Consider the following 25068-nt stretch of genomic DNA (forward strand, 5'->3'; position numbering starts at 1 on the left):
GCATTCCCGTGTGCCAGTGTGAATTGATACAAGGAAATGGGCTCTGTATTCAAAATATAAACTAGATTATCAATGGTGAGCTGTTGTTAGATGGATGCATATTAAGAGTTGTAGCCAAGATATGTGAAAACAATCATATAACATATATTTTCTGGAAAAAATTCTCAATATTTGGACTGACTTTTTTTTTTTATATAACTTTTATTAAGCTTCAAGTGAACGTTTACAAATCCAATCAGTCTGTCACATATAAGTTTACATACATCTCACTCCCTACTCCCACTTGCTCTCTCCCTCTTGAGTCAGCCCTTTCAGTCTCTCCTTTCTTGACAATTTTGCCGGCTTCCCTCTCTCTCTATCCTCCCATCCCCCCTCCAGACAAGAGTTGCCAACACACTCTCAAGTGTCCACCTGATATAATTAGTTCACTCTTTATCAGCATCTCTCTCCCCCCCGCTGAGCAGTCCCTTTCATGTCTGATGAGTTGTCTTCGGGGATGGTTCCTGTCCTGTGCCAACAGAAGGTCTGGGGACCATGGCCTCCGGGATTCCTCTAGTCTCAGTCAGTCCATTAAGTTTGGTCTTTTTATGAGAATTTGGGGTCTGTATCCCACAGATCTCCTGCTCCCTCAGGGGTCCTCTGCTGTGCTCCCTGTCAGGGCAGTCATCGATTGTGGCCGGGCACCAACTAGTTCTTCTGGTCTCAGGATGATGTAGGTCTCTGGTTCATGTGGCCCTTTCTGTCTCTTGGGCTCTTAGTTGTCCTGTGGCCTTGGTGTTCTTCATTCTCCTTTGCTCCAGGTGGGTTGAGACCAATTGATGCATCTTAGATGGCCGCTTGTTAGCATTTAAGACCCCAGACGCCACATTTCAAAGTGGGATGCAGAATGATTTCATAATAGAATTATTTTGCCAATTGACTTAGAAGTCCCCGCAAACCATGTTCCCCAGACCCCCGCGCTTGCTCCGCTGACCTTTGAAGCATTCATTTTATCCCGGAAACTTCTCTGCTTTTGGTCCAGTCCAATTGAGCTGACCTTCCATGTATTGAGTGTTGTCTTTCCCTTCACCTAAAGCATTTCTTATCTACTGATTAATCAATAAAAAAACCCTCTCCCACCCTCCATCCCTCCCCCCCTCGTAACCACAAAAGTATGTGTTCTTCTCAGGTTTACTATTTCTCAAGATCTTATAATAGTGGTCTTATACAATATTTGTCCTTTTGCCTCTGACTAATTTCTCTCAGCATAATGCCTTCCAGGTTCCTCCATGTTATGAAATGTTTGACAGATTCGTCACTGTTCTTTATCGATGCGTAGTATTCCATTCTGTGAATATACCACAATTTATTTACCCATTCATCCGCTGATGGACACCTTGGTTGCTTCCAACTTTTTGCTATTGTAAACAGAGCTGCAATAAACATGGGTGTGCATATATCTGTTTGTATGAAGGCTCTTGTATCTCTAGGGTATATTCCCAGGAGTGGGATTTCTGGGTTGTATGGTAGTTCTATTTCTAACTGTTTAAGATAACGCCAGATAGATTTCCAAAGTGGTTGTACCATTTTACATTCCCACCAGCAGTGTATGAGAGTTCCAATCTCTCCGCAGCCTCTCCATCATTTATTATTTTGTGTTTTTTGGATTAATGCCAGCCTTGCTGGTGTGAGATGGAATCTCATCCTAGTTTTAATTTGCATTTCTCTAATGGCTAATGATCGAGAGCATTTTCTCATGTATCTGTTGGCTGCCTGAATATCTTCTTTAGTGAAATGTGTGTTCATCTCCTTTGCCCACTTCTTGATTGGGTTGTTTGTCTTTTTGTGGTTGAGTTTTGACAGAATCATGTAGATTTTAGAGATCAGGTGCTGGTCGGAGATGTCATAGCTGAAAATTCTTTCCCAATCTGTAGGTGGTCTTTTTACTCTTTTGGAGAAGTCTTTAGATGACCATAGGTGTTTGATTTTTAGGAGCTCCCAGTTATCGGGTTTCTCTTCATCATTATTGGTAATGTTTTGTATTCTGTTTATGCCTTGTATTAGGGCTCCTAGGGTTCTCCCAATTTTTTCTTCCATGATCTTTATCGTTTTAGTCTTTATGTTTAGGTCTTTGATCCACTTGGAGTTAGTTTTTGTGCATGATGTGAGGTATGGGTCCTGTTTCATTTTTTTGCAAATGGATATCCAGTTATGCCAGCACCATTTGTTAAAAAGGCTATCTTTTCCCCAATTAATTGACACTGGTCCTTTGTCAAATATCAGCTGCTCATACGTGGATTGGATCTATGTCTGGGTTCTCAATTCTGTTCCATTGGTCTATGTGCCTGTTGTTGTACCAGTACCAGGCTGTTTTGACTACTGTGGCTGTATAATAGGTTCTGAAGTCAGGTAAAGTGAGGCCTCCCACTTTCTTCTTCTTTTTCAGTAGTGCTTTGCTTATCCGGGGCTTCTTTCCCTTCCATATGAAATTGGTGATTTGTTTCTCTATCCCCTTAAAATATGACATTGGAATTTGGATCGGAAGTGCGTTAAATGTATAGATAGCTTTTGGTAGAATAGACATTTTTACTATGTTAAGTCTTCCTATCCATGAGCAGGGTATGTTTTTCCACTTAAGTATGTCCTTTTGAATTTCTTGTAGTAGAGCTTTGTAGTTTTCTTTGTATAGGTCTTTTACATCCTTGGTAAGATTTATTCCTAAGTATCTTATCTTCTTGGGGGCTACTGTGAATGGTATTGATTTGGTTATTTCCTCTTCGGTGTTCTTTTTGTTGATGTAGAGGAATCCAAGTGATTTTTGTATGTTTATTTTATAACCTGAGACTCTGCCAAACTCTTCTATTAGTTTCAGTAGTTTTCTGGAGGATTCCTTAGGGTTTTCTGTGTATATAATCATGTCATCTGCAAATAGTGATAACTTTACTTCTTCCTTGCCAATCCGGATACCTTTTATTTCTTTGTCTAGCCTAATTGCCCTGGCTAGGACTTCCAGCACGATGTTGAATAAGAGCGGTGATAAAGGGCATCCTTGTCTGGTTCCCGTTCTCAAGGGAAATGCTTTCAGGTTCTCTCCATTTAGAGTGATGTTGGCTGTTGGCTTTGCATAGATGCCCTTTATTATGTTGAGGAATTTTCCTTCAATTCCTATTTTGGTAAGAGTTTTTATCATAAATGGGTGTTGGACTTTGTCAAATGCCTTTTCTGCATCAATTGATAAGATCATGTGGTTTTTGTCTTTTGTTTTATTTATGTGATGGATTACATTAATGGTTTTTCTGGTATTAAACCAGCCTTGCATACCTGATATAAATCCCACTTGATCAGGGTGAATTATTTGTTTGATATGTTGTTGGATTCTATTGGCTAGAATTTTGTTGAGGATTTTTGCATCAATGTTCATGAGGGATATAGGTCTATAATTTTCTTTTTTTGTAATGTCTTTACCTGGTTTTGGTATCAGGGAGATGGTGGCTTCATAGAATGAGTTGGGTCGTATTCCGTCATTTTCTATGCTTTGGAATACCTTCAGAAGTAGTGGTGTTAACACTTCTCTGAAAGTTTGGTAGAACTCTGCAGTGAAGCCGTCCGGGCCAGGGCTTTTTTTTCTTGGGAGTTTTTTGATTACCGTTTCAATCTCTTTTTTTGTTATGGGTCTATTTAGTTGTCCTACTTCTGAATGTGTTAGTTTAGGTAGGTAGTGTTTTTCCAGGAATTCATCCATTTCTTCTAGGTTTTCAAATTTGTTAGAGTACAATTTTTCATAATAATCTGAAATGATTCTTTTAATTTCATTTGGTTCTGTTGTGATGTGGTCCTTCTCCTTTCTGATTCGGGTTATTTGTTTCCTTTCCTGTATTTCTTTAGTCAGTCTAGCCAATGGTTTATCAATTTTGTTAATTTTTTCAAAGAACCAGCTTTTGGCTTTGTTAATTCTTTCAATTGTTTTTTTGTTCTCTAATTCATTTAGTTCAGCTCTAATTTTTATTATTTGTTTTCTTCTGGTGCCTGATGGATTCTTTTGTTGCTCACTTTCTATTTGTTCAAGTTGTAGGGACAGTTCTCTGCTTTTGGCTCTTTCTTCTTTTTGTATGTGTGCATTTATTGATATAAATGGGCCTCTGAGCACTGCTTTTGCTGTGTCCCAGAGGTTTTGATAGGAAGTATTTTCATTCTCGTTGCTTTCTATGAATTTCCTTATTCCCTCCTTGATGTCTTCTATAACCCAGTCTTTTTTCAGGAGGGTATTGTTCAGTTTCCAAGTATTTGATTTCTTTTCCCTAGTTTTTCTGTTATTGATCTCTAGTTTTATTGCCTTGTGGTCTGAGAAGATGCTTTGTAATATTTCGATGTTTTGGACTCTGCAAAGGTTTGTTTTATGACCTAATATGTGGTCTATTCTAGAGAATGTTCCATGTGCGCTAGAAAAAAAAGTATACTTTGCAGCAGTTGGGTGGAGAGTTCTGTATAAGTCAATGAGGTCAAGTTGGTTGATTGTTGTAATTACATCTTCCGAGTCTCTATTGAGCTTCTTACTGGATGTCCTGTCCTTCTCCGAAAGTGGTGTGTTGAAGTCTCCTACTATAATTGTGGAGGTATCTATCTCACTTTTCAATTCTGTTAAAATTTGATTTATGTATCTTGCAGCCCTGTCATTGGGTGCATAAATATTTAATATGGTTATGTCTTCCTGATCAATTGTCCCTTTTATCATTATATAGTGTCCTTCTTTATCCTTTGTGGTGGATTTAAGTCTAAAGTCTATTTTGTCAGAAATTAATATTGCTACTCCTCTTCTTTTTTGCTTATTGTTTGCTTGATATACTTTTTTCCATCCTTTGAGTTTTAGTTTGTTTGTGTCTCTAAGTCTAAGGTGTGTCTCTTGTAGGCAGTATATAGATGGATCGTGTTTCTTTATCCAGTCTGTGACTCTCTGTCTCTTTATTGGTGCATTTAGTCCATTTAGATTCAGCGTAATTATAGATAAAAAAGTGTTTAGTGTTGTCATTTTGATGCCTTTTTATGTGTGTTGTTGACAATTTCATTTTTCCACATACTTTTTTGTGCTGAGGCGTTTTTCTTAATAAATTGTGAGATCCTCATTTTCATAGTGTTTGACTTTATGCTAGTTGAGTCGTTAGTTTTTCTTGGCTTTTATCTTGAGTTATAGAGTTGATATACCTTTTTGTGGTTACCTTATTATTTACCCCTATTTTTCTAAGTAAAAACCTAACTTGTATTGTTCTATATCGCCTTGTATCACTCTCCATATGGCAGTTCAATGCCTCCTGTATTTAGTCCCTCTTTTTGATTATTGTGATCTTTTACCTATTGACTTCCATGATTCCCTGTTGTGTGTATTTTTTAAAAATTAATCTTAATTTGTTTGTTTTTGTGATTTCCCTATTTGAGTTGATATCAGGTTGTTCTGTTTTGTGACCTTGTGTTGTGTTGATATCTGATATTATTGGTTCTCTGACCAAACAATATCCTTTAGTATTTCTTGTAGCTTTGGTTTGGTTTTTGCAAATTCTCTAAACTTGTGTTTGTCTGTAAATATCTTAATTTCGCCTTCATATTTCAGAGAGAGTTTTGCTGGATATATGATCCTTGGCTGGCAGTTTTTCTCCTTCAGTGCTCTGTATATGTCGTCCCATTCCCTTCTTGCCTGCATGGTTTCTGCCGAGTAGTCTGAACTTATTCTTATTGATTCTCCCTTGAAGGAAACCTTTCTTTTCTTCCTGGCTGCTTTCAAAATTTTCTGTTTATCTTTGGTTTTGGTGAGTTTGATGATAATATGTCTTGGTGTTTTTCTTTTTGGATCAATCTTAAATGGGGTTCGATGAGCATCTTGGATAGATATCCTTTCGTCTTTCATGATGTCAGGGAAGTTTTCTGTCAGGAGTTCTTCAATTATTTTCTCTGTGTTTTCTGTCCCCCTCCCAGTTCTGGGACTCCAATCACCCGCAGGTTATCCTTCTTGATAGAGTCCCACATAATTCTTAGGGTTTCTTCATTTTTTTAAATTCTTTTATCTGATTTTTTTTCAGCTATTTTGGTATTGATTCCCTGGTCCTCCAGATGTCCCAGTCTGCATTCTAATTCCTCGAGCCTGCTCCTCTGACTTCCTATTGCGTTGTCTAATTCTGTAATTTTATTGTTAATCTTTTGGACTTCTACATGTTGTCTTTCTATGGATTCTTGCAACTTATTAATTTTTCCACTACGTTCTTGAATAATCTTTTTGAGTTCTTCAACAGTTTTATCCGTGTGTTCCTTGGCTTTTTCTGCAGTTATCCTAATTTCATTTGTGATATCTTTAAGCATTCTGTAAATTAGTTTTTTATATTCTGTATCTGATAATTCCAGGATTGTATCTTCATTTGGGAAAGATTTTGATTCTTTTGTTTGGGGGGTTGGAGAAGCTGTCATGGTCTGCTTCTTTAAGTGGTTTGATATGGATTGTTGTCTCCGAGCCATCACTGGGAAACTAGTTTTTCCAGAAAATCCGCTAAAAAAAAATGCAGTCAGATCCCTATCAGAGTTCTCCCTCTGGCTCAGGCTATTCGGATGTTAATGAAGCCGCCTGGGGAGGGTGGGGGAGGGAACAGAGAGATAGGAGAGTAGCACCTCAGAATATAGCCAGAGTTGCTTGTCTTGCTTGGAATGACTATTATACCTGAGATTCCCGTGGGTGCGTCACCTATGTGTGCTGGCTGTGTGGAGATTGCCCCCGGGGGGTCTGGTCCGCTGGAGTCACGGTCAGATCTTCTGCTTCCAGCCCCACGCCCAGCGTCAAGGTTCCCCTACTGGGACGGTGCACTCTCGACTCCAAAATCAGTCGCTGCCCCCCGGGGACTTCTCGTCCCTCCAGCCGCGTGGCCGTGCCGCCTCCGCGAGCCAGTTGGGCCGCCTCCCGGGGTTAGTTCGGATGGGTGGAGCAGCTCCCCGTGCTTGTGCCATGACCGAGTGTCCCGGCTGGGACGCTGATCTCCCCGCTCCAATACCAGTCGCTGCCTCCCGGGGACTTCTGTCCCACGCTGCCCGCGCGACCCGGCTGGGCCCCTTCCCGGGGTTAGTTCAGGGGGGTGGCCCAGCTCTCCGTGTTTATGCCGTACCTGCGTCCAGTCCAAATCCCGGCGGGACGGTTGCCCGGCTGGGACACTGCTCTTCCTGCTCCGAGACCAGTCACTGCCTCCCGGAGACTTCTCCTACCGGCTGCATCCCACGCCACCCGCGGAACCGGCTGGTCCCCCTCCCGGGGTTAGTTCGGGGCGGTGGAGCAGCTCTCTGTGCTCGTGCCGTACCTGACTGGTACGCTGGCTCCAGGCTCTGGAAACAATCGCTGCTTCCCCGTATTAGTTCGTTCTCCGTCTCTAAATCTGTGTTTGTTGTTCAGGGTTCCTAGATTGTTATGTATGTGATCGATTCACTTGTTTTTCCGTGTCTTTGTTGTAAGAGGGATCCGAGGTAGCATCTGCCTAGTCTGCCATCTTGGCTCCGCCTCCCCACTCACAGCTTGGACTGACTTTTGAAGGTGAATGTTTCTTTTTGATTTTAGGAGGTGAGATGCAAAGAAAGTATTTGTAGGAAAAATTAACTCTGCCAATTTTTCAACATACTTTTTTTTTTTTTTTTGTAAATATACACCTTAACATTCAGGATTCTAAAGTGAAATGGCAAATTTTTTGAGGTAGTACAGTGTTACCTCTCCAGGCAGTTTTTCAGTCTTTCTTACGTCTCTTAACACTCTACATTTATTAAAGTTCAATGTATATATCCCAGAAAGGCAGAAGGTCTTTGAGGCCAGGAACCATGTCTTATTCTTTTCTTGCGTCCTCAGGATCTCAACTATTTTAAGACTAAAAGAAGTAGGCACTCAATGAGTATTTGATAAAAAATAAAATAGATCTCTCTGTTTTTTTCAGGCAAAGCACTGGCAAATAGAAGATTGTATTTCCCTTCCAAAAAGAGATACGAACTTAATGGAAAGTGAAATTCAAGAGAAAAGCATAAGGACAATTCCTTTACTTTCTAAGGAAGAATTATGTTTAGGCCCAACAGAACATTCTCTACACGATAAGAAAAACAAAGATGACTCAACATACAAGTAAGTAATTTTAAATATTACTCAGATGTCAACTGGAGTTTTCCTAGTCTATGAGATTAAGATTGTCCCAAACTACCTTCTGTGCTCTGTGAAATGTCCAGACTGCTCATTTAAGAATTATTGAACTAACTGAATCAGCTTTTCAGGTTCATCTGTCACTTCTCCCTGGAACATGTCCAGGAATCCTATGTAGAAAACATACAAGCTCAATAAAGTTGTCAGCTGTAAAAAGTCCTTTGTGGATTCCATCTAATACTGAAATTACAGGCATTTCTCTTTAAGAAAATATGGTTCTGTCAAAAGGGGGAAATGTGGAACAGATTTTCAAATTTCTATGAAATCCAGTCTCACTGGACCCTTTGAGCCTGGAAGAATCACTGAATCTATTGCCCTGAGATAATCTTTAAACCTTGAACCAAAATTATCCTTTGAAGTCATGTTTCCCCAAACAACATTTTAGCTCAATTAGTAAAAAATTTTTACCTTGAGAATTGAGCTCTTTTAAAGAATTACCTATATGAGATAAAATTGTCAATAGTACCTTTAGAGTATGGATGAGAAGTTTAGGGAAAAGTGAGTCTAAGTTAACTGGGGGGGTGAAACAAGTTGGGTCCCATTAAAAACCCATTGCCATTGAGTCAGTTCTGACTCATAAAGTTCGGTAGAGATAGCGAAAGTGATGACTCAACAAGAAGAATGCAACCAATGTCACTGAATTATACATGTAGAAATTGTTAAATGGGTGTATGTTTTGCTGTGTATATATTTTCACCAAAAATATGATAAAAAAGAAAATAAGATATGTGTTCTGAAAAATGTGCCTTTTTACCTAATAAGTAAACTAAAGAGAGAATCACACCAGTGCTTGTGCATATGAAAAAAAAAAAAAAAAAGTAAAATAAAATAAATAAGTGAAAGAATTTAGAAAGAGGAAAAGAGGAAAAGACACATTTGATGTATGTGTATGCAGGCAGGGGTATGTTAAGACGGAAGGGGAAAATCCAGTAAAAAAAGATGGAAAAACAGAAAAAAGGCAATGGGAAATGGAAGAAGCAGAACAAAGGAACAACTTAAATGATTTAAAAATATGTTCTTAACTCCCAAGATTGTTTTTTTTTTTTCAGGATAAAATCTTGGTAAACATTATCTTGTGGCATATATATAACACTGAGTTTCTATAGTGCTTAAGGTATTTTATAATCTTATGTGTGAGAAGTAGGTAGGTGGTAAAAAGTTCTCTTCATTTTAAGTACTGGGGACATGAAGATAAATGTAGAATTTAAGATAGTAATAGGAAGTCCTAATGCTAAGTTAACAGCTGATACAGAGAAATAGGTTTATTTTTTTCTTTAGATTCTGAAAACAATCATACTACCACTAGAAAAAGAAACGATAAAATAATTGAATGGATAAAATAAGGAATAAAAACCACAGTGAACATTCATTTTTCTTAATTTATAGCAATATTTGGTTTCTGAACTCACATAATTATTCTAATGTAGAAAAATTGTAATGAGACTAATAATTTAGACAACATAATGTTAGAACACTTCTTTATTACAAGAATAATACATATTCATTACGGAAAAATTCCAAAGTACAAAAAAAAGAAAGGAGAAAAATATGAAAAGAAATCATCTGTAGCAAAATTGTTGCTAACATTTAGGCATTTTACTCTCCAGGCCTTGTTCTGGGGATACTTACAAATATACAAATCCAAATTTTATAAAAATGGGGACTTACATAATACATAGCCTTTTTCTTAATTAAACAAATATACATCAAACACATTTCCATACTAATCAATACGAGTGTCCAAAGGTGTCAACATTTGTAGCGGCTCCCTAGGAAGTCATTGTGTTACCTGATCTGGGTGTGTGCCCTGGAGCAGTCCAGCCAATGAAACATACTCCAAGTCAGAAAGAGTGAGAAAGTTTATTAAGGAATCCACTTGACGGCACTGGGTTTGGGATACATCACCAGGGACCCAGCAGCAACGCAGGCTGTCTCTATGGAGTCCCAAAGAGCAATTTTACATTAGAGCTTGTATAGAATCTTACAAGGGTTATAAGTGTCTTCGTAGTCCCCTGCCAAATATTTCTTTATTAGGCTAAAGATATACATACCTGATACCTGGGCTCCAACTTTGCTGTGGGGGATTGTATGCCACAGGTAGTCTGGACAGAACAAAAGGTTATTTGCCTCAGTTTTAAAACAAAGAACGAAGTCATTAACTTTTGGTCAAAACAAAGTCATTAACAGAGGTATGTGAAGGAGGTAGGCAGAGGAAGAAAAACTTGTAGGTTTATCCTGGCCTTAGTTATGTTACTGGGTCACTGGGTCACTGGGTCAGTTATGTTAAGCTCTCAGTTACCCATTTTGAAAAAGGAGAAAACATGCTGCGGGGTATTGGGGTCAGAACTGTGTGACTCTTTAACCAATTCTCTTCTTTTCAAACATTTAGACTATTTACAAATTTTAGTGGGCAAAAGATTTCTTTAAATATCTTTACATGCACTTGTCAGAGTAGCTGACTGAATTCATCATTAGAATAAATTATCTGAAATGTAATTGCTAAGTCAAAAGCTTTAAAGGCCTTTGGGTCCTGTGCTTTTAAATTGCTGCCCTGAAGTAAGGAACCAGGGGGCACTCCTGCAAACAGAATATGAAAACAGCTGCTTTCCTGACTCTCAGCAAACACTGGATGTTGTCATTGTCTTAAAACCATTGATTTAAACTGTATTTTTAAACTGTGAAAGTGAACATTTTTCCACGTTTGTTAACGTTGGTATTTCCCAGTGAACTGCATAATAATGACAAGGAAGTTGAGAGGTATTGGAGGTCTACCAGGCTAAATTCTGCAGCATTCTTAAGAGAAATGCATTCCAGCCTCTTGAATATTTCTAAGTGACAATTCACTCACTGTCTTACAGATAGCATTCTTTGTTATTGAACCATTCTTTAGTATTGTTTGTTGTCAGGTGCCAGTCAAGTTGATTCCAACTCAAAGCAAAGGAAATACTGCACTGTCCTGCACCATCCTCACAACGCTTTATTATAGGATAGCCTAATGTTAGTCAAAATCTGTTCATTTATAAAACTCTCACTTATTGAGCTTCCTTACTATACAGTAACAAAGAGCAAGTCTACTGTCCTTGCTGTTATTTGACACATTTCCTTTTGGCTACCATTAAAAAAATAATTATGGGGAAAGGGTTAATTATTAGAAAACAGAATGAGAGTATCAGATTGGAAATGAAAAAGAAATTTCTGTTAGTTTGCAAGTAAGATTATATGAGGCTAAAGACAATTCCAGGTTAACGGCTCCAATGCTTCTTAGACATGTGAAATCATGATGTTATAAATTCTATACTACTGTTAAGAGGGAGGAAATATTTAATATTATTTATATGTCATTGATTACCTAATTATTCTGCCAGTAGATTTTATGTGAGAAATTAAATTATAAAATTGATGGATAGTTATGAGAAAAAAATCCACAAAACATTAAAATCTCATTTTAAATTAGGCCTAATATGATGTAAAACACTTGGAGGTTTGACAATCTACTTTCACCAACAATCTGTGCCAGTAACTATCCTATGTCCGTGTATGACAAAATGAAATCAAATGGAAGTCTACTCAACTTTTAAGTCATAAAATTTAAGTCTTAAAAGTACCAGTGGGGCAAATTATTATGTTTGGGAGTTCCACAACTCCTTTCTTTTTGTCGTATCAAAAAGTAACTCCTAGTTCCTAGGAATATTAGAACTTGCTCTAGTAGGTCGTTGAAACACCCTGTTTTGAGTGAAAAGTAATGTCTTTTGCTTACTTAAAGTAATAGTAACCAACACTTATTGTGCTCTTACCATATTTTATGAACTATTCTAAGGACTTTATTAACTCATTTAATTCTCACTACAGCAGCCCTAGGACATCCAAAAACCCAGTGCTGTCATAGCTAGTACTATCATTCCTATTTCATGGGTAAGGAAACTGAGGCAGAGAGGTGTTAAGTCACTTGAGCAGGTCAACAAGAGGTGAACCTGGGATCCAAACTCTGACTCCAGTGTCAGTACAGGTTTCTACTACTCTCTACTGCCTGCCCAATAGGCTAGTGTCGTGTGAAAGTATTGAAAAGTAATTGGTGGGACTTCCGGCCAACATGGCACCAGAGACAGGAGCACCACACTGTCCCTTCATAGTAAAGGCCTGAAAAACTAAATAAAACAGAGACAAATGTCATTCCTGGAACCAGAAGTGTCAAATGAAGAGATAAAGAACTCAGCCAAACACTGAATGGAATAAGAAACTGACAGAGGACAGACAGGAGAGATACGTGCAGAGATCCCTTATCAACTAAAGAAGCACAGAATCACCATCTTGGATGCCTGTCAGGGAATGGCGGACAGGGAGCTCAGGAAAGCAGCTCCACGGATCTCCCAGCAGGAGACAGAGCACCCAGTAACCAGCGATACATGCTTTCCCATGCCCCAACCTCTCTCTGCTGCTCTACCTCTGAGCTTCCTGGCTGCCTGCAGTGGCTTGCCTGGCTGGGAAGTGCAGCATCTGTGCCACTTGGATTTGTTCCACCCACATTGCGGATCGATGGACAAGGAGTACGGGGAATCAGCTTCACAAGGTTCCCAGCAGGAGACAGAGCACCGGGTAATGAGTGATCTGTGCTTTCCTAGCCCCCACCCTCTCCCGCCTTCAGCCTCCTCTGCTTCCTGCCAGCTGCAGCCTCTTTGCCGGTAGGCAACTGCTTCCGCCCTGGGCTGCTTGGATTTGCCCTGCCCACTCCGGCTGGGTCCTTGAGCTGATGTTGCTTCTTTCCATTTCTTTTGATTTCTTCCATGTCTCCCACTATCTCCCCCTCCATTCTCTCGAACAACTGGCTCTGTGTGCCATCTTTGCTTCTTCTTAAAAGTCTGTGAAGTCCCACTCTACTGGGGGACCACTCTCCCAGCCTGCGATACCAAGCTGATGGGATCCCTGGGGCTTTTTTTTTTTTTTTCTTTTTTCCGCTTTCCTCCATATTGTTTGTTTCTTTGTTTTCTTTCTCTTTTCATGCTTGGGAGCCCCTTCTAGCCAGGCTGCACTGCGCGGCTTAGGAGCCACTCCCCTAATCTGCACAGCCATGTAGGTGGGGTCCCTGGGAGAGTTTCTTCCTTCCTTCCTTCCTTTCTTTTCTTTCTTCCTTCCTTTCTTTCTTTCTCTCTCTCTCTCCCCCTTTCTCCTTCCTTCCTTCCTTCCTTCCTTCCTTCCTTCCTTCCTTCCTTCCTTCCTTCCTTCCTTCCTTCCTTCCTTCCTTCCTTCCTTCCTTCCTTCCTTCCTTCCTTCCTCCCTCCCTCCCTCCCTCCCTCCCTCCCTCCCTCCCTTCCTTTCTTTCTCTCTCTCTCTTTCTTTCTTTTTCTTTCTCTCTTTCTCTCTCTCCTTCCTTCCTTCCTCCCTTCCTTCCTTCCTTTCTTTCTCTCTTTCTCTATCTTTTTTCTCTCTTTCCCTTTCTGTCTTTCTTCATTTCTTAGTTCTCATTTATCTATACTTACCTTCATTTCCTGTCTCCTGAATACCTGGAGCTGTGTGACATCTATACCCTCTCTGGCCAGGCTATGCTATCCAGCTGGGAGCTACTTCCCTCTTCTTTGTGGCTGCACAAGTGGGACCCCTGGGGGCTTTTTTCCTTTTTTTTTCCAAATTTTTATCTAGTTATTTTTTTCTTTTTCCTGTTTTCTTTCTTTTTTCCTTTTCTCCATTTCTCATCTCTCCACTCCAACGGCAACCTCTCTTAGCACTTTTTTCACTTTTTTTTTTTGACTCCTATTTTTCTCTCCTTTTTTCTATACCCATTTTAGCACCACACATCACAACCTCCCCCTTCTTTCCTGCCTACCTGCACCGTGCACTGAACATCACACCCCCAAGCAGTACAGGTATGGCATACCAGAAGCTGCCCAGCACTGATTACTGGCCTGCCCTGTCAGCCGTACTATGTGCCACAAAAAACCCATCCCAGCACCTCCCCTTCAGCTGGACCTGCCCTACTGTATCATAGCTGAGTGACTGGCCCCGCCCATTGACAAGGAGGTGAAATGTATTGTGACTACAGATGAGCAAACAACCAAGAATGCAGAGCCTGCCTGCTCAGACATAACCAAATAAAAAACCAGGATGAAACAAACAAAAATACATCAAGAAATGAGGAAAATAACTACTGAATGTCCTGAAGACAGTAGGCAATATCAAAACATACATAAAAAAAGGAGAGAATGGTTCCAGTAGGGATCCAAAATAAAACACCAGATGACTTTCCAGAAGAAGAAAAGACACTAGAACTACCTGACAGGGAATTCAAATCCCTAATATTCAGAACTACCAAGAGTTGAAGCAAAAAGCAGAGAAAAATGAGGAAAAAAATACGAATTTATAGAAAAGGCAGACAAATTCATGGAAAATACAGACCGAAAAGTGGAGGAATTCAGGGAAATAATACAGGAACAAAATGCCAAAATAAATTCACAACTAGAAATCATACAAAAACAATTAGAAATCCAAAAGGTAAACAAGATTTGTCATAGAAAGGCTGAGGAGCAAGTTTGAAATGATAGAAGACAGGATCAGTGAAATTGAAGGCAAACACTTGGATACAACTCTGAGGAAAAATCAGAAAAAAGAATGAAGAAAAATGAGGAAATCCTGAGAATTATGCAAGATACAATCAAAAGCAAAAATTTGCACGTGATCAGAGTTCCAGAACAGAGAAAGAAAACAGAAAACACAGACAGGCTCATTGAAGAACTGATGACAGAAAACTTCCCTAATGTCATGAATGATGAAAAGCTGACCATCCAAGAAGCTCAACGAACCCCACATAGGATAGACCCCAAAAGAAAAACACCAAGTATTATCATCATCACACTCACTAAAACTGAAGATGAAGAAAAAATCCTGAAAGCAGCTCAAGGAAAACAAGAAGTCACATACAGGGGAGAAACAATAAGACTAAGCTCTGATTATTTGGCAGAAACCATGCAAGGAAGATGGCAAGGGGATGACATACATAAAACCTTAAAAAAATTGCCAACGAAGAATAATATATCCTGCAGAACTTTCATTCAAATATGATGATGAAATAAGGATATTTCCAGATAAACAGAAATTAAGGTAATGTGTAAAAACCAAACCAAAACTACAAGAATCATTAAAGGGAGTCCTTTGGTCTGAGAACAAACAACATGAGACCACAGCCTGAATCTAGGATGCAAGATTGTAACAGTCAGATACCAACGTAGGAAATGAACTCTCAGGGACTATTCAAAGCCAAAAGAATTGCAACAGGGAACCAGAGAGTTTAATCTGTAAATGACAACAATGTCAGAATGATAAAAGAGGGAATAAATGGTATAGGTATAGAACTTTCTACTGGAAAGGAAGGTAAGGTGACACCAAGTAATAAGAGACTGGTTCAAACCTAGGAAGATAAGGGCAAATTTCAAGGTAACCACAAAGAAAGTTAAGAAACCTACTCATCAAAATAAAGAAGAAAAACATACTCTCAATAAAAAAAAAAAAAAAAAGAAAGAAACCCACAAACAAAAGGAACTCAGCACAGGAGAGGAAGGGGAAAAAAGAAAATATTAGCACCATACACACAAAAAAAAGTATAAAATGGCAACCACAAACACACCTGTCAAAAATTACACTGAATGTAAATGGCCTAAATGAACCCATAAAGACACAGAGAGTGACAGAATGGATTAAAAAAACAGGATCCATCAATATGCTGTCTACAAGAGACACACCTCAGAAACAAAGATGTAAATTCATTAAAAATCAAAGGATGGAAAAAATACATATATCAAGCAAATAACTACCCAAAAAGAGCAGGAGTGGCAATGCTAATCTCAGATAAAATAATCTTTAAAACAAAATCTAATAGGACTGGGGAAGATGGCGGACTAGGTAGACGCTACCTCGGATCCCTCTTGCAACAAAGAATCAGAAAAACAAGTGAATCGATCACGTACATAACAATCTACGAACCCTGAACAACAAACACAGATTTAGAGACGGAAAACGAACAAATACAGGGAAGCAGCGATTGTTTTCAGAGCCTGGAGCCAGAGTACCAGTAAGGTAACTTTTGGCAACCGATTTAGGGCAGAGCCCAGGGGAGCTGACAGCGCAAACAAGGGGCCCACCTCTACCCCCCCGAACTCACCCCTGGAGGGGGCCCAGCCGGTTCGCGCGGGCGGGTGGCGACGCAGCCGGTGGGAGAAGTCCCCGAGAGGCAGTGACTGGTCTTGGAGCGGGGAGAGCAGCGTCCCAGCTGGGACACGTGGTCACGGCACAAGCACGGTGAGCTGCTCCACTCACCTGAACTAACACTGGGAGGGGGCCCAGCCAGTTCGCGAGAGTGGCACGGCGACGCGGCTGGCGGGAAGAGAAGTCCGCGGGAGGCAGCCACTGATTTTGGAGTCAAGAGTGCACCGTCCCAGCAGGGGAACCTTGACGCTGGGTGCGGGGCTGGCAGTGGAGGATCTGACCGTGACTTCAGCGGGCCAGACCCCCGGGGGCAATCTCCACACAGCCAGCACACATATGTGACACACCCCACGGGAATCTCAGATATAATAGTCATTCCAAGCAAGACAAGCAACCCTGGCTATATTCTGAGGTGCTACTCTCCTATCTCTCTGATCCCTCCCCCACCCTCCCCAGGCGGCTTCATTAACATCCGAATTGCCTCTGGCTCCGCGGCGGCTTTGCTTTCCCCCCTTTTTTTTTTCTTTTGGTCTTTTCCTAACCCACTCTTTCGGCCTGAGAGAAGGAACAACAACAACAATAATAATAAAAAAAAAAACCAGGGACCAAAAATCCACCCCTAATTGGATATACGATCCAAACCTCAGACTTTCATCCTTACAGGGAACAAGGTGGCAGTTATAATCCAAAGGCAATTCTGATAGGGATCTGACTGCATTTTTTTAAGCGGATTTTCTGGAAAAATTAGGTTCCCAGTGATGGCTCGGAGACAGCAGTCCATATCAAACCACATAAAGAAGCAGACCATGACAGCTTCTCCAACCCCCCAAACAAAAGAACCAAAATCTTTCCCAAAGAAAGATACAATCCTGGAATTATCAGATACAGAATATAAAAAACTAATTTACAGAATGCTTCAAGACATCACAAACGAAATAAGGCAAACTGCAGAAAAAGCCAAGGAACACACTGATAAAACTGTTGAAGAACTCAAAAAGATTATTCAAGAACACAGTGGAAAAATTAATAAGTTGCAAGAATCCATAAAGAGACAGCATGTAGAAATCCAAAAGATTAACAATAAATTACAGAATTAGACAACACAATAGGAAGTCAGAGGAGCAGACTCGAGCAATTAGAATGCAGACTGGGACATCTGGAGGACCAGGGAATCAACACCAACATAGCTGAAAAAAAATCAGATAAAAGAATTAAAAAAAATGAAGAAACCCTAAGAATCATGTGGGACTCTATCGAGAAGGCTAACTTGCGAGTGATTGGAGTCCCAGAACAGGGAGGGGGGACAGAAAACACAGAGAAAATAGTTGAAGAACTCCTGACAGAAAACTTCCCTGACATCATGAAAGACGAAAGGATATCTATCCAAGATGCTCATCGAACCCCATTTAAGATTGATCCAAAAAGAAAAACACCAAGACATATTATCATCAAACTCGCCGAAACCAAATATAAACAGAAAATTTTGAAAGCAGCCAGGGAGAAAAGAAAGGTTTCCTTCAACGGAGAATCAATAAGTTCAGACTACTCAGCAGAAACCATGCAGGCAAGAAGGGAATGGGACGACATATACAGAGCACTGAAGGAGAAAAACTGCCAGCCAAGGATCATATATCCAGCAAAACTCTCTCCGAAATATGAAGGCGAAATTAAGATATTTACAGACAAACACAAGTTTAGAGAATTTGCAAAAACCAAACCAAAGCTCCAAGAAATACTAAAGGATATTGTTTGGTCAGAAAACCAATAATATCAGATACCAGCACAACACAAGGTCACAAAACAGAACATCCTGATATCAACTCAAAGAGGGAAATCACAAAAACAAATTAAGATTAATTAAAAAAAAAAATACACGTAACAGGGAATCATGGAAGTCAATAGGGAAAAGATCACAATAATCAAAAAGAGGGACTAAACACAGGAGGCATAGAACTGCCATATGGAGAGTGATACAAGGCGATATAGAACAATACAAGTTAGGTTTTTACTTAGAAAAATAGGGGTAAATAATAAGGTAACCACAAAAAGGTATAACAACTCCATAACTCAAGATAAAAGCCAAGAAAAACATAACGACTCAACAAACATAAAGTCAAATACTACGAAAATGAGGATCTCACAATTTACTAAGAAAAACGTCTCAGCACAAAAAAGTAAGTGGAAAAATGAAATTGTCAACAACACACATAAAAAGGCATCAAAATGACAACACTAAACACTTATTTATCTATAATTACGCTGAATGTAAATGGACTAAATGCACCAATAAAGAGACAGAGAGTCACGGACTGGATAAAGAAACACGATCCGTCTATATGCTGCCTACAAGAGACACACCTTAGACTTAGAGACACAAACCAACTAAAACTCAAAGGATGGAAAAAAATATATCAAGCAAACAATAAGCAAAAAAGAAGAGGAGTAGCAATATTAATTTCTGACAAAATAGACTTTAGACTTAAATCCACCACAAAGGATAAAGAAGGACACTATATAATGATAAAAGGGACAATTGATCAGGAAGACATAACCATATTAAATATTTATGCACCCAATGACAGGGCTGCAAGATACATAAATCAAATTTTAACAGAATTGAAAAGTGAGATAGACACCACCACAATTATAGTAGGAGACTTCAACACACCACTTTCGGAGAAGGACAGGACATCCAGTAAGAAGCTCAATAGAGACACGGAAGACCTAATTACAACAATCAACCAACTTGACCTCATTGACTTATACAGAACTCTCCACCCAACTGCTGCAAAATATACTTTTTTTTCTAGCGCACATGGAACATTCTCTAGAATAGACCACATATTAGGTCATAAAACAAACCTTTGCAGAGTCCAAAACATCGAAATATTACAGAGCATCTTCTCAGACCACAAGTCAATAAAACTAGAAATCAATAACAGAAAAACTAGGGAAAACAAGTCAAATACTTGGAAACTGAACAATGCCCTCCTGAAAAAAGACTGGGTTATAGAAGACATCAAGGAGGGAATAAGGAAATTCATAGAATGCAACGAGAATGAAAATACTTCCTATCAAAACCTCTGGGACACAGCAAAAGCAGTGCTCAGAGGCCAATTTATATCGATAAATGCACACATACAAAAAGAAGAGCCAAAATCAGAGAACTGTCCTTACAACTTGAACAAATAGAAAGTGAGCAACAAAAGAATCCATCAGGCACCAGAAGAAAACAAATAATAAAAATTAGAGCTGAACTAAATGAATTAGAGAACAGAAAAACAATTGAAAGAATTAACAAAGCCAAAAGCTGGTTCTTTGAAAAAATTAACAAAATTGATAAACCATTGACTAGACTGACTAAAGAAATACAGGAAAGGAAACAAATAACCCGAATCAGAAAGGAGAAGAACCACATCACAACAGAACCAAATGAAATTAAAAGAATCATTTCAGATTATTATGAAAAATTGTACTCTAACAAATTTGAAAACCTAGAAGAAATGGATGAATTCCTGGAAAATCACTACCTACCTAAATTAACACATGCAGAAGTAGAACAACTAAATAGACCCATAACAAAAAAAGAGATTGAAATGGTAATCAAAAAACTCCCAACAAAAGAAAGCCCTGGCCCGGACGGCTTCACTGCAGAGTTCTACCAAACTTTCAGAGAAGAGTTAACACCACTACTACTAAAGGTATTTCAAAGCATAGAAAATAACGGAATACTACCCAACTCATTCTATGAAGCCACCAACTCCCTGATACCAAAACCAGGTAAAGACATTCCAAAAAAAGAAAATTACAGACCTATATCCCTCATGAACATAGATGCAAAAATCCTCAACAAAATTCTAGCCAATAGAATTCAACAACACATCAAAAAAATAATTCACCCTGATCAAGTGGGATTTATACCAGGTATGCAAGCTGGTTTAATATCAGAAAAACCATTAATGTAATCCATCACATAAATAAAACAAAAGACAAAAACCACATGATCTTATCAATTGATGCAGAAAAGGCATTTGACAAAGTCCAACACCCATTTATGATAAAAACTCTTACCAAAATAGGAATTGAAGGAAAATTCCTCAACATAATAAAGGGCATCTATGCAAAGCCAACAGCCAATATCACTCTAAATGGAGAGAACCTGAAAGCATTTCCCTTGAGAACGGGAACCAGACAAGGATGCCCTTTATCACCACTCTTATTCAACATCGTGCTAGAAGTCCTAGCCAGGGCAATTAGGCTAGACAAAGAAATAAAGGGTATCCGGATTGGCAAGGAGGAAGTAAAATTATCTCTATTTGCAGATGACATGATTATATACACAGAAAACCCTAAGGAATCCTCCAGAAAACTACTGAAACTAATAGAAGAGTTTGGCAGAGTCTTAGGTTATAAAATAAACATACAAAAATCACTTGGATTCCTCTACATCAACAAAAAGAACACCGAAGAGGAAATAACCAAATCAATACCATTCACAGTAGCCCCCAGGAAGATAAAATACTTAGGAATAAATCTTACCAAGGATGTAAAAGACCTATACAAAGAAAACTACAAAGCTCTACTACAAGAAATTCAAAAGGACATACTTAATTGGAAAAACATAACTTGCTCATGGATAGGAAGACTTAACATAGTAAAAATGTCTATTCTACCAAAAGCCATCTATACATATAACGCACTTCCGATCTAAATTCCAATGTCATATTTTAAGGGGATAGAGAAACAAATCACCAATTTCATATGGAAGGGAAAGAAGCCCCGGATAAGCAAAGCATTACTGAAAAAGAAGTAGAAAGTGGGAGGCCTCACTCTACCTGATTTTAGGAACTATCATACAGCCACAGTTGTCAAAACAGCCTGGTACTGGTACAACAGGCACATAGACCAATGGAATAGTATTGAGAACCCAGATATAAATCCATCCATATATGAGCAGCTGATATTTGACAAAGGCCCAGTGTCAGTTAATTGGGGAAAAGATGGTCTTTTTAACAAATGGTGCTGGCATAACTGGATATCCATTTGCAAAAAAATGAAACAGGACCCATACCTCACACCATGCACAAAAACTAACTCCAAGTGGATCAAAGACCTAAACATAAAGACTAAAACGATAAAGATCATGGAAGAAAAAATTGGGAGAACCCTAGGAGCCCTAATACAAGGCATAAACAGAATACAAAACATTACCAAAAATGATGAAGAGAAACCCGATAACTGGGAGCTCCTAAAAATCGAACACCTATGCTCATCTAAAGACTTCACCAAACGAGTAAAAAGACCACCTACAGACTGGGAAAGAATTTTCAGCCATGACATCTCCGACCAGCACCTGATCTCTAAAATCTACATGATTCTTTCAAAACTCAACCACAAAAGGACAAACAACCCAATCAAGAAGTGGGCAAAGGATATGAACACACACTTCACTAAAGAAGATATTCAGGCAGCTAACAGACACATGAGAAAATGCTCTCGATCATTAGCCATTAGAGAAATGCAAATTAAAACTACGATGAGATTTCATCTCACACCAACAAGGCTGGCATTAATCCAAAAAATACAAAATAATAAATGTTGGAGAGGCTGCGGAGAGATTGGAACTCTTATACACCGCTGGTGGGAATGTAAAATGGTACAACCACTTTGGAAATCTATCTGGCATTATCTTAAACAGTTAGAAGTAGAACTACCATACAACCCAGAAATCCCACTCCTCGGAATGTACCCTAGAGAAACAAGAGCCTTCACACAAACAGATATATGCACACCCATGTTTATTGCAGCTCTGTTTACAATAGCAAAAAGTTGGAAGCAACCAAGGTGTCCATCAATGGATGAATGGGTAAATAAATTGTGGTATATTCACACAATGAAATACTACGCATCGATAAAGAACAGTGACGAATCTGTGAAACATTTCATAACATGGAGGAACCTGGAAGGCATTATGCTGAGCGAAATGAGTCAGAGGCAAAAGGACAAATATTGTATAAGACCACTATTATAAGATCTTGAGAAATAGTAAAAACTGAGAAGAACACATACTTTTGTGGTTACGAGGGAGAGAGGGAGGGAGAGGGTTTTTTACTGATTAATTAGTAGATAAGAACTGCTTTAGGTGAAGGGAAGGACAATACTCAATACATGGAAGGTCAGCTCAATTGGACTGGACCAAAAGCAAAGAAGTTTCCGGAATAAAATGAATGCTTCAAAGGTCAGCGGAGCAAGGGCAGGGGTCTGGGGAACATGGTTTGAGGGGACTTCTAAGTCAATTGGCAAAATAATTGTATTATGAAAACATTCTGCATCCCACTTTGAAATGTGGCGTCTGGGGTCTTAAATGCTAACAAGCGACCATCTAAGATGCATCAATTGGTCTCAACCCACCTGGATCAAAGGAAAATGAGGAACACCAAGGTCACACAACAACTAAGAGCCCAAGAGACAGAAAGGGCCACATGAACCAGAGACCTACATCATCCTGAGACCAGAAGAACTAGTTGGTGCCCGGCCACAATCGATGACTCCCCTGACAGGGAGCACAACAGAGAACTCCAGAGGGAGCAGGAGATCAGTGGGATACAGACCCCAAATTCTCATAAAAAGACCATGCTTAATGGTCTGACTGAGACTAGAGGAATCCCGGTGGCCATGGTCCCCAGACCTTCTGTTGGCACAGGACAGGAACCATCCCCGAAGACAACTCATCAGACATGAAAGCACTGGTCAGTGGGTGGGAGAGAGATGCTGATGAAGAGTGAACTAATTATATCAGGTGGACACTTGAGATTGTGTTGGCATTGCTTGTCTGATGGGGGGATGGGAGGATAGAGAGAGAGAGAAGCTGGAAAATTGTCACAAAAGGAGAGACTGAAAGGGCTGACTCATTAGGGGGAGAGCAAGTGGGAGTACGGAGTAAGATGTATGTAAACTTATATGTGACAGACTGATTGGATTTGTAAACATTCACTTGAAGCTCAATAGAAGTTAAAAAAAAAAAAAAAATTCTACCCTAAAAGACATAGAAGGATACTATATAATGATTAAAGGGATGATCCATCATGAAGATTTAACGATAATAAACATCTACACATCCAATGACAGAGCTCCAAAACACATAAAACAAACTCTAACATCACTGAAAAGAGAAATTGACAGTTCAACAATAATAGTAGGAGACTTCAACACAACACTCTTGGTAAAGGACAGAACATCTAGAAAGAAACTCAGCAAAGATACAGAAGAGTTAAAGCACACAATCAGCCAACTTGACCTCATAGTCATATATAGAACACTCTACCCAACAGCTGCAAAGTACACATTCTTTTCCAATGCACATGGAACATTCTCCAGAATAGACCACATCTTAGGTCACAGAGCAACCCTCAACAAAATCCAAAACATTGAGATAATACAAAGTATCTTCTCTGACCACAATGCCACCAAAGTAGAAATTAACAACAGGAAGAGTAAGGAAAAAAAATCGATTGCATGGAAACTGAATAACACCCTGCTTAAAAACCACTGGGTAATAGAAGAAATCAGAGATGGAATAAAAAAATTCCTAGAATCAAACCAGAATGAAAGCACATCGTATGAAAACCTTTGGGACACTGCGAAGTCAGTTCTCAGAGGTCAATTTATAGCAGTAGATGCACACATCAAAAAAGAAGAGAAAATCAGAACATAGAAAAGGAACCAATACTTCCAAATTCATTCTACGAAGCCAGCATAACCCTGATACCAAAACTAGGCAAAAAAAAAAAAAAAAACCCAAACCTGTTGCCGTCGAGTCAATTCCGACCCATAGTGACACTATAGGACAGAGTAGAACTTCCCCCATAAAGTTTCCAAGGAGCGCCTGGAGGATTCGAACTGCTGACCCTTTGGTTAGCAGCCATAGCACTTTGCCACTCTGCCACCAGGGTGTCCAAACCAGGCAAAGACACCACAAAAAAAGAAAATTAAAGACCAATATCTCTCATGAATATAGATGCAAAAATTCTTAACAAAATTTTAGCCAATAGAATTCAGGACCATATCAAAAAAATAATACACTGCAACCAAGTAGGATTCATACCATGTTTGCAAGGAAGATTCAACATTATGAAATCAATCAATATACTCCACCACGTAAATAAGAGGAAAGAAAAGAGTCACATGTTATCTCAATCGACACAGAAAAGGCATTTGACAAAGTCTAACACCCATTCCTGATACAAACTCTCAATAAAATATATATAGAAGGAAATTTTCTCAACATAATAAAGGGCATCTATGTTTTTTTAATGCAAAACCAACGGCCAACGTCATTCTTAATGGAGAGAGGCTGAAAACATTCCCCTTGGAAACCCTATGGGGCATTTCTACTCTGTTTATATGAATTGAAATTGACTAATTGACTAGATGGCAGTAGGTTTGATGTTTTTTTTTAATCACTTTTCCCAGGAACTTCTGCCTTTTTCCAGTTCCCTCTATTTTTCATATTGCCAGTCTCCCAAGTGAGAGGCATCTGTATAAAGGAAGCAATAAGATGGCTTTTGGATGTGAGGTCAATTGACAAGCCTAGTGTGTGTAGAGCTGCTGTTTGTCTTGGAGTGTCACCAACCTTGGAGCCACATTTCCTAGGCAGCCATCTTAGTGGCACAATTTATTGTGGTTCTCAGAAGTTG

At 39.3% G+C, this 25068-nt stretch overlaps 1 protein-coding gene across 1 annotated transcript in view; it reads left to right on the forward strand.

Moving 5' to 3' along the window:
* The window catches only part of WDR49 (WD repeat domain 49), a 210049-nt gene that overhangs the window by 141619 nt on the left and 43362 nt on the right, over window positions 1-25068 (forward strand). The window contains exon 15 of the mRNA XM_049867101.1: window positions 7926-8107. Coding sequence (XP_049723058.1) covers window positions 7926-8107 — 182 coding nt within the window. The remainder of the gene's footprint in view (window positions 1-7925; window positions 8108-25068) is intronic.

Source organism: Elephas maximus, chromosome 23 (assembly GCF_024166365.1).
Source record: "Elephas maximus indicus isolate mEleMax1 chromosome 23, mEleMax1 primary haplotype, whole genome shotgun sequence".
Lineage (NCBI taxonomy): Eukaryota > Metazoa > Chordata > Mammalia > Proboscidea > Elephantidae > Elephas > Elephas maximus.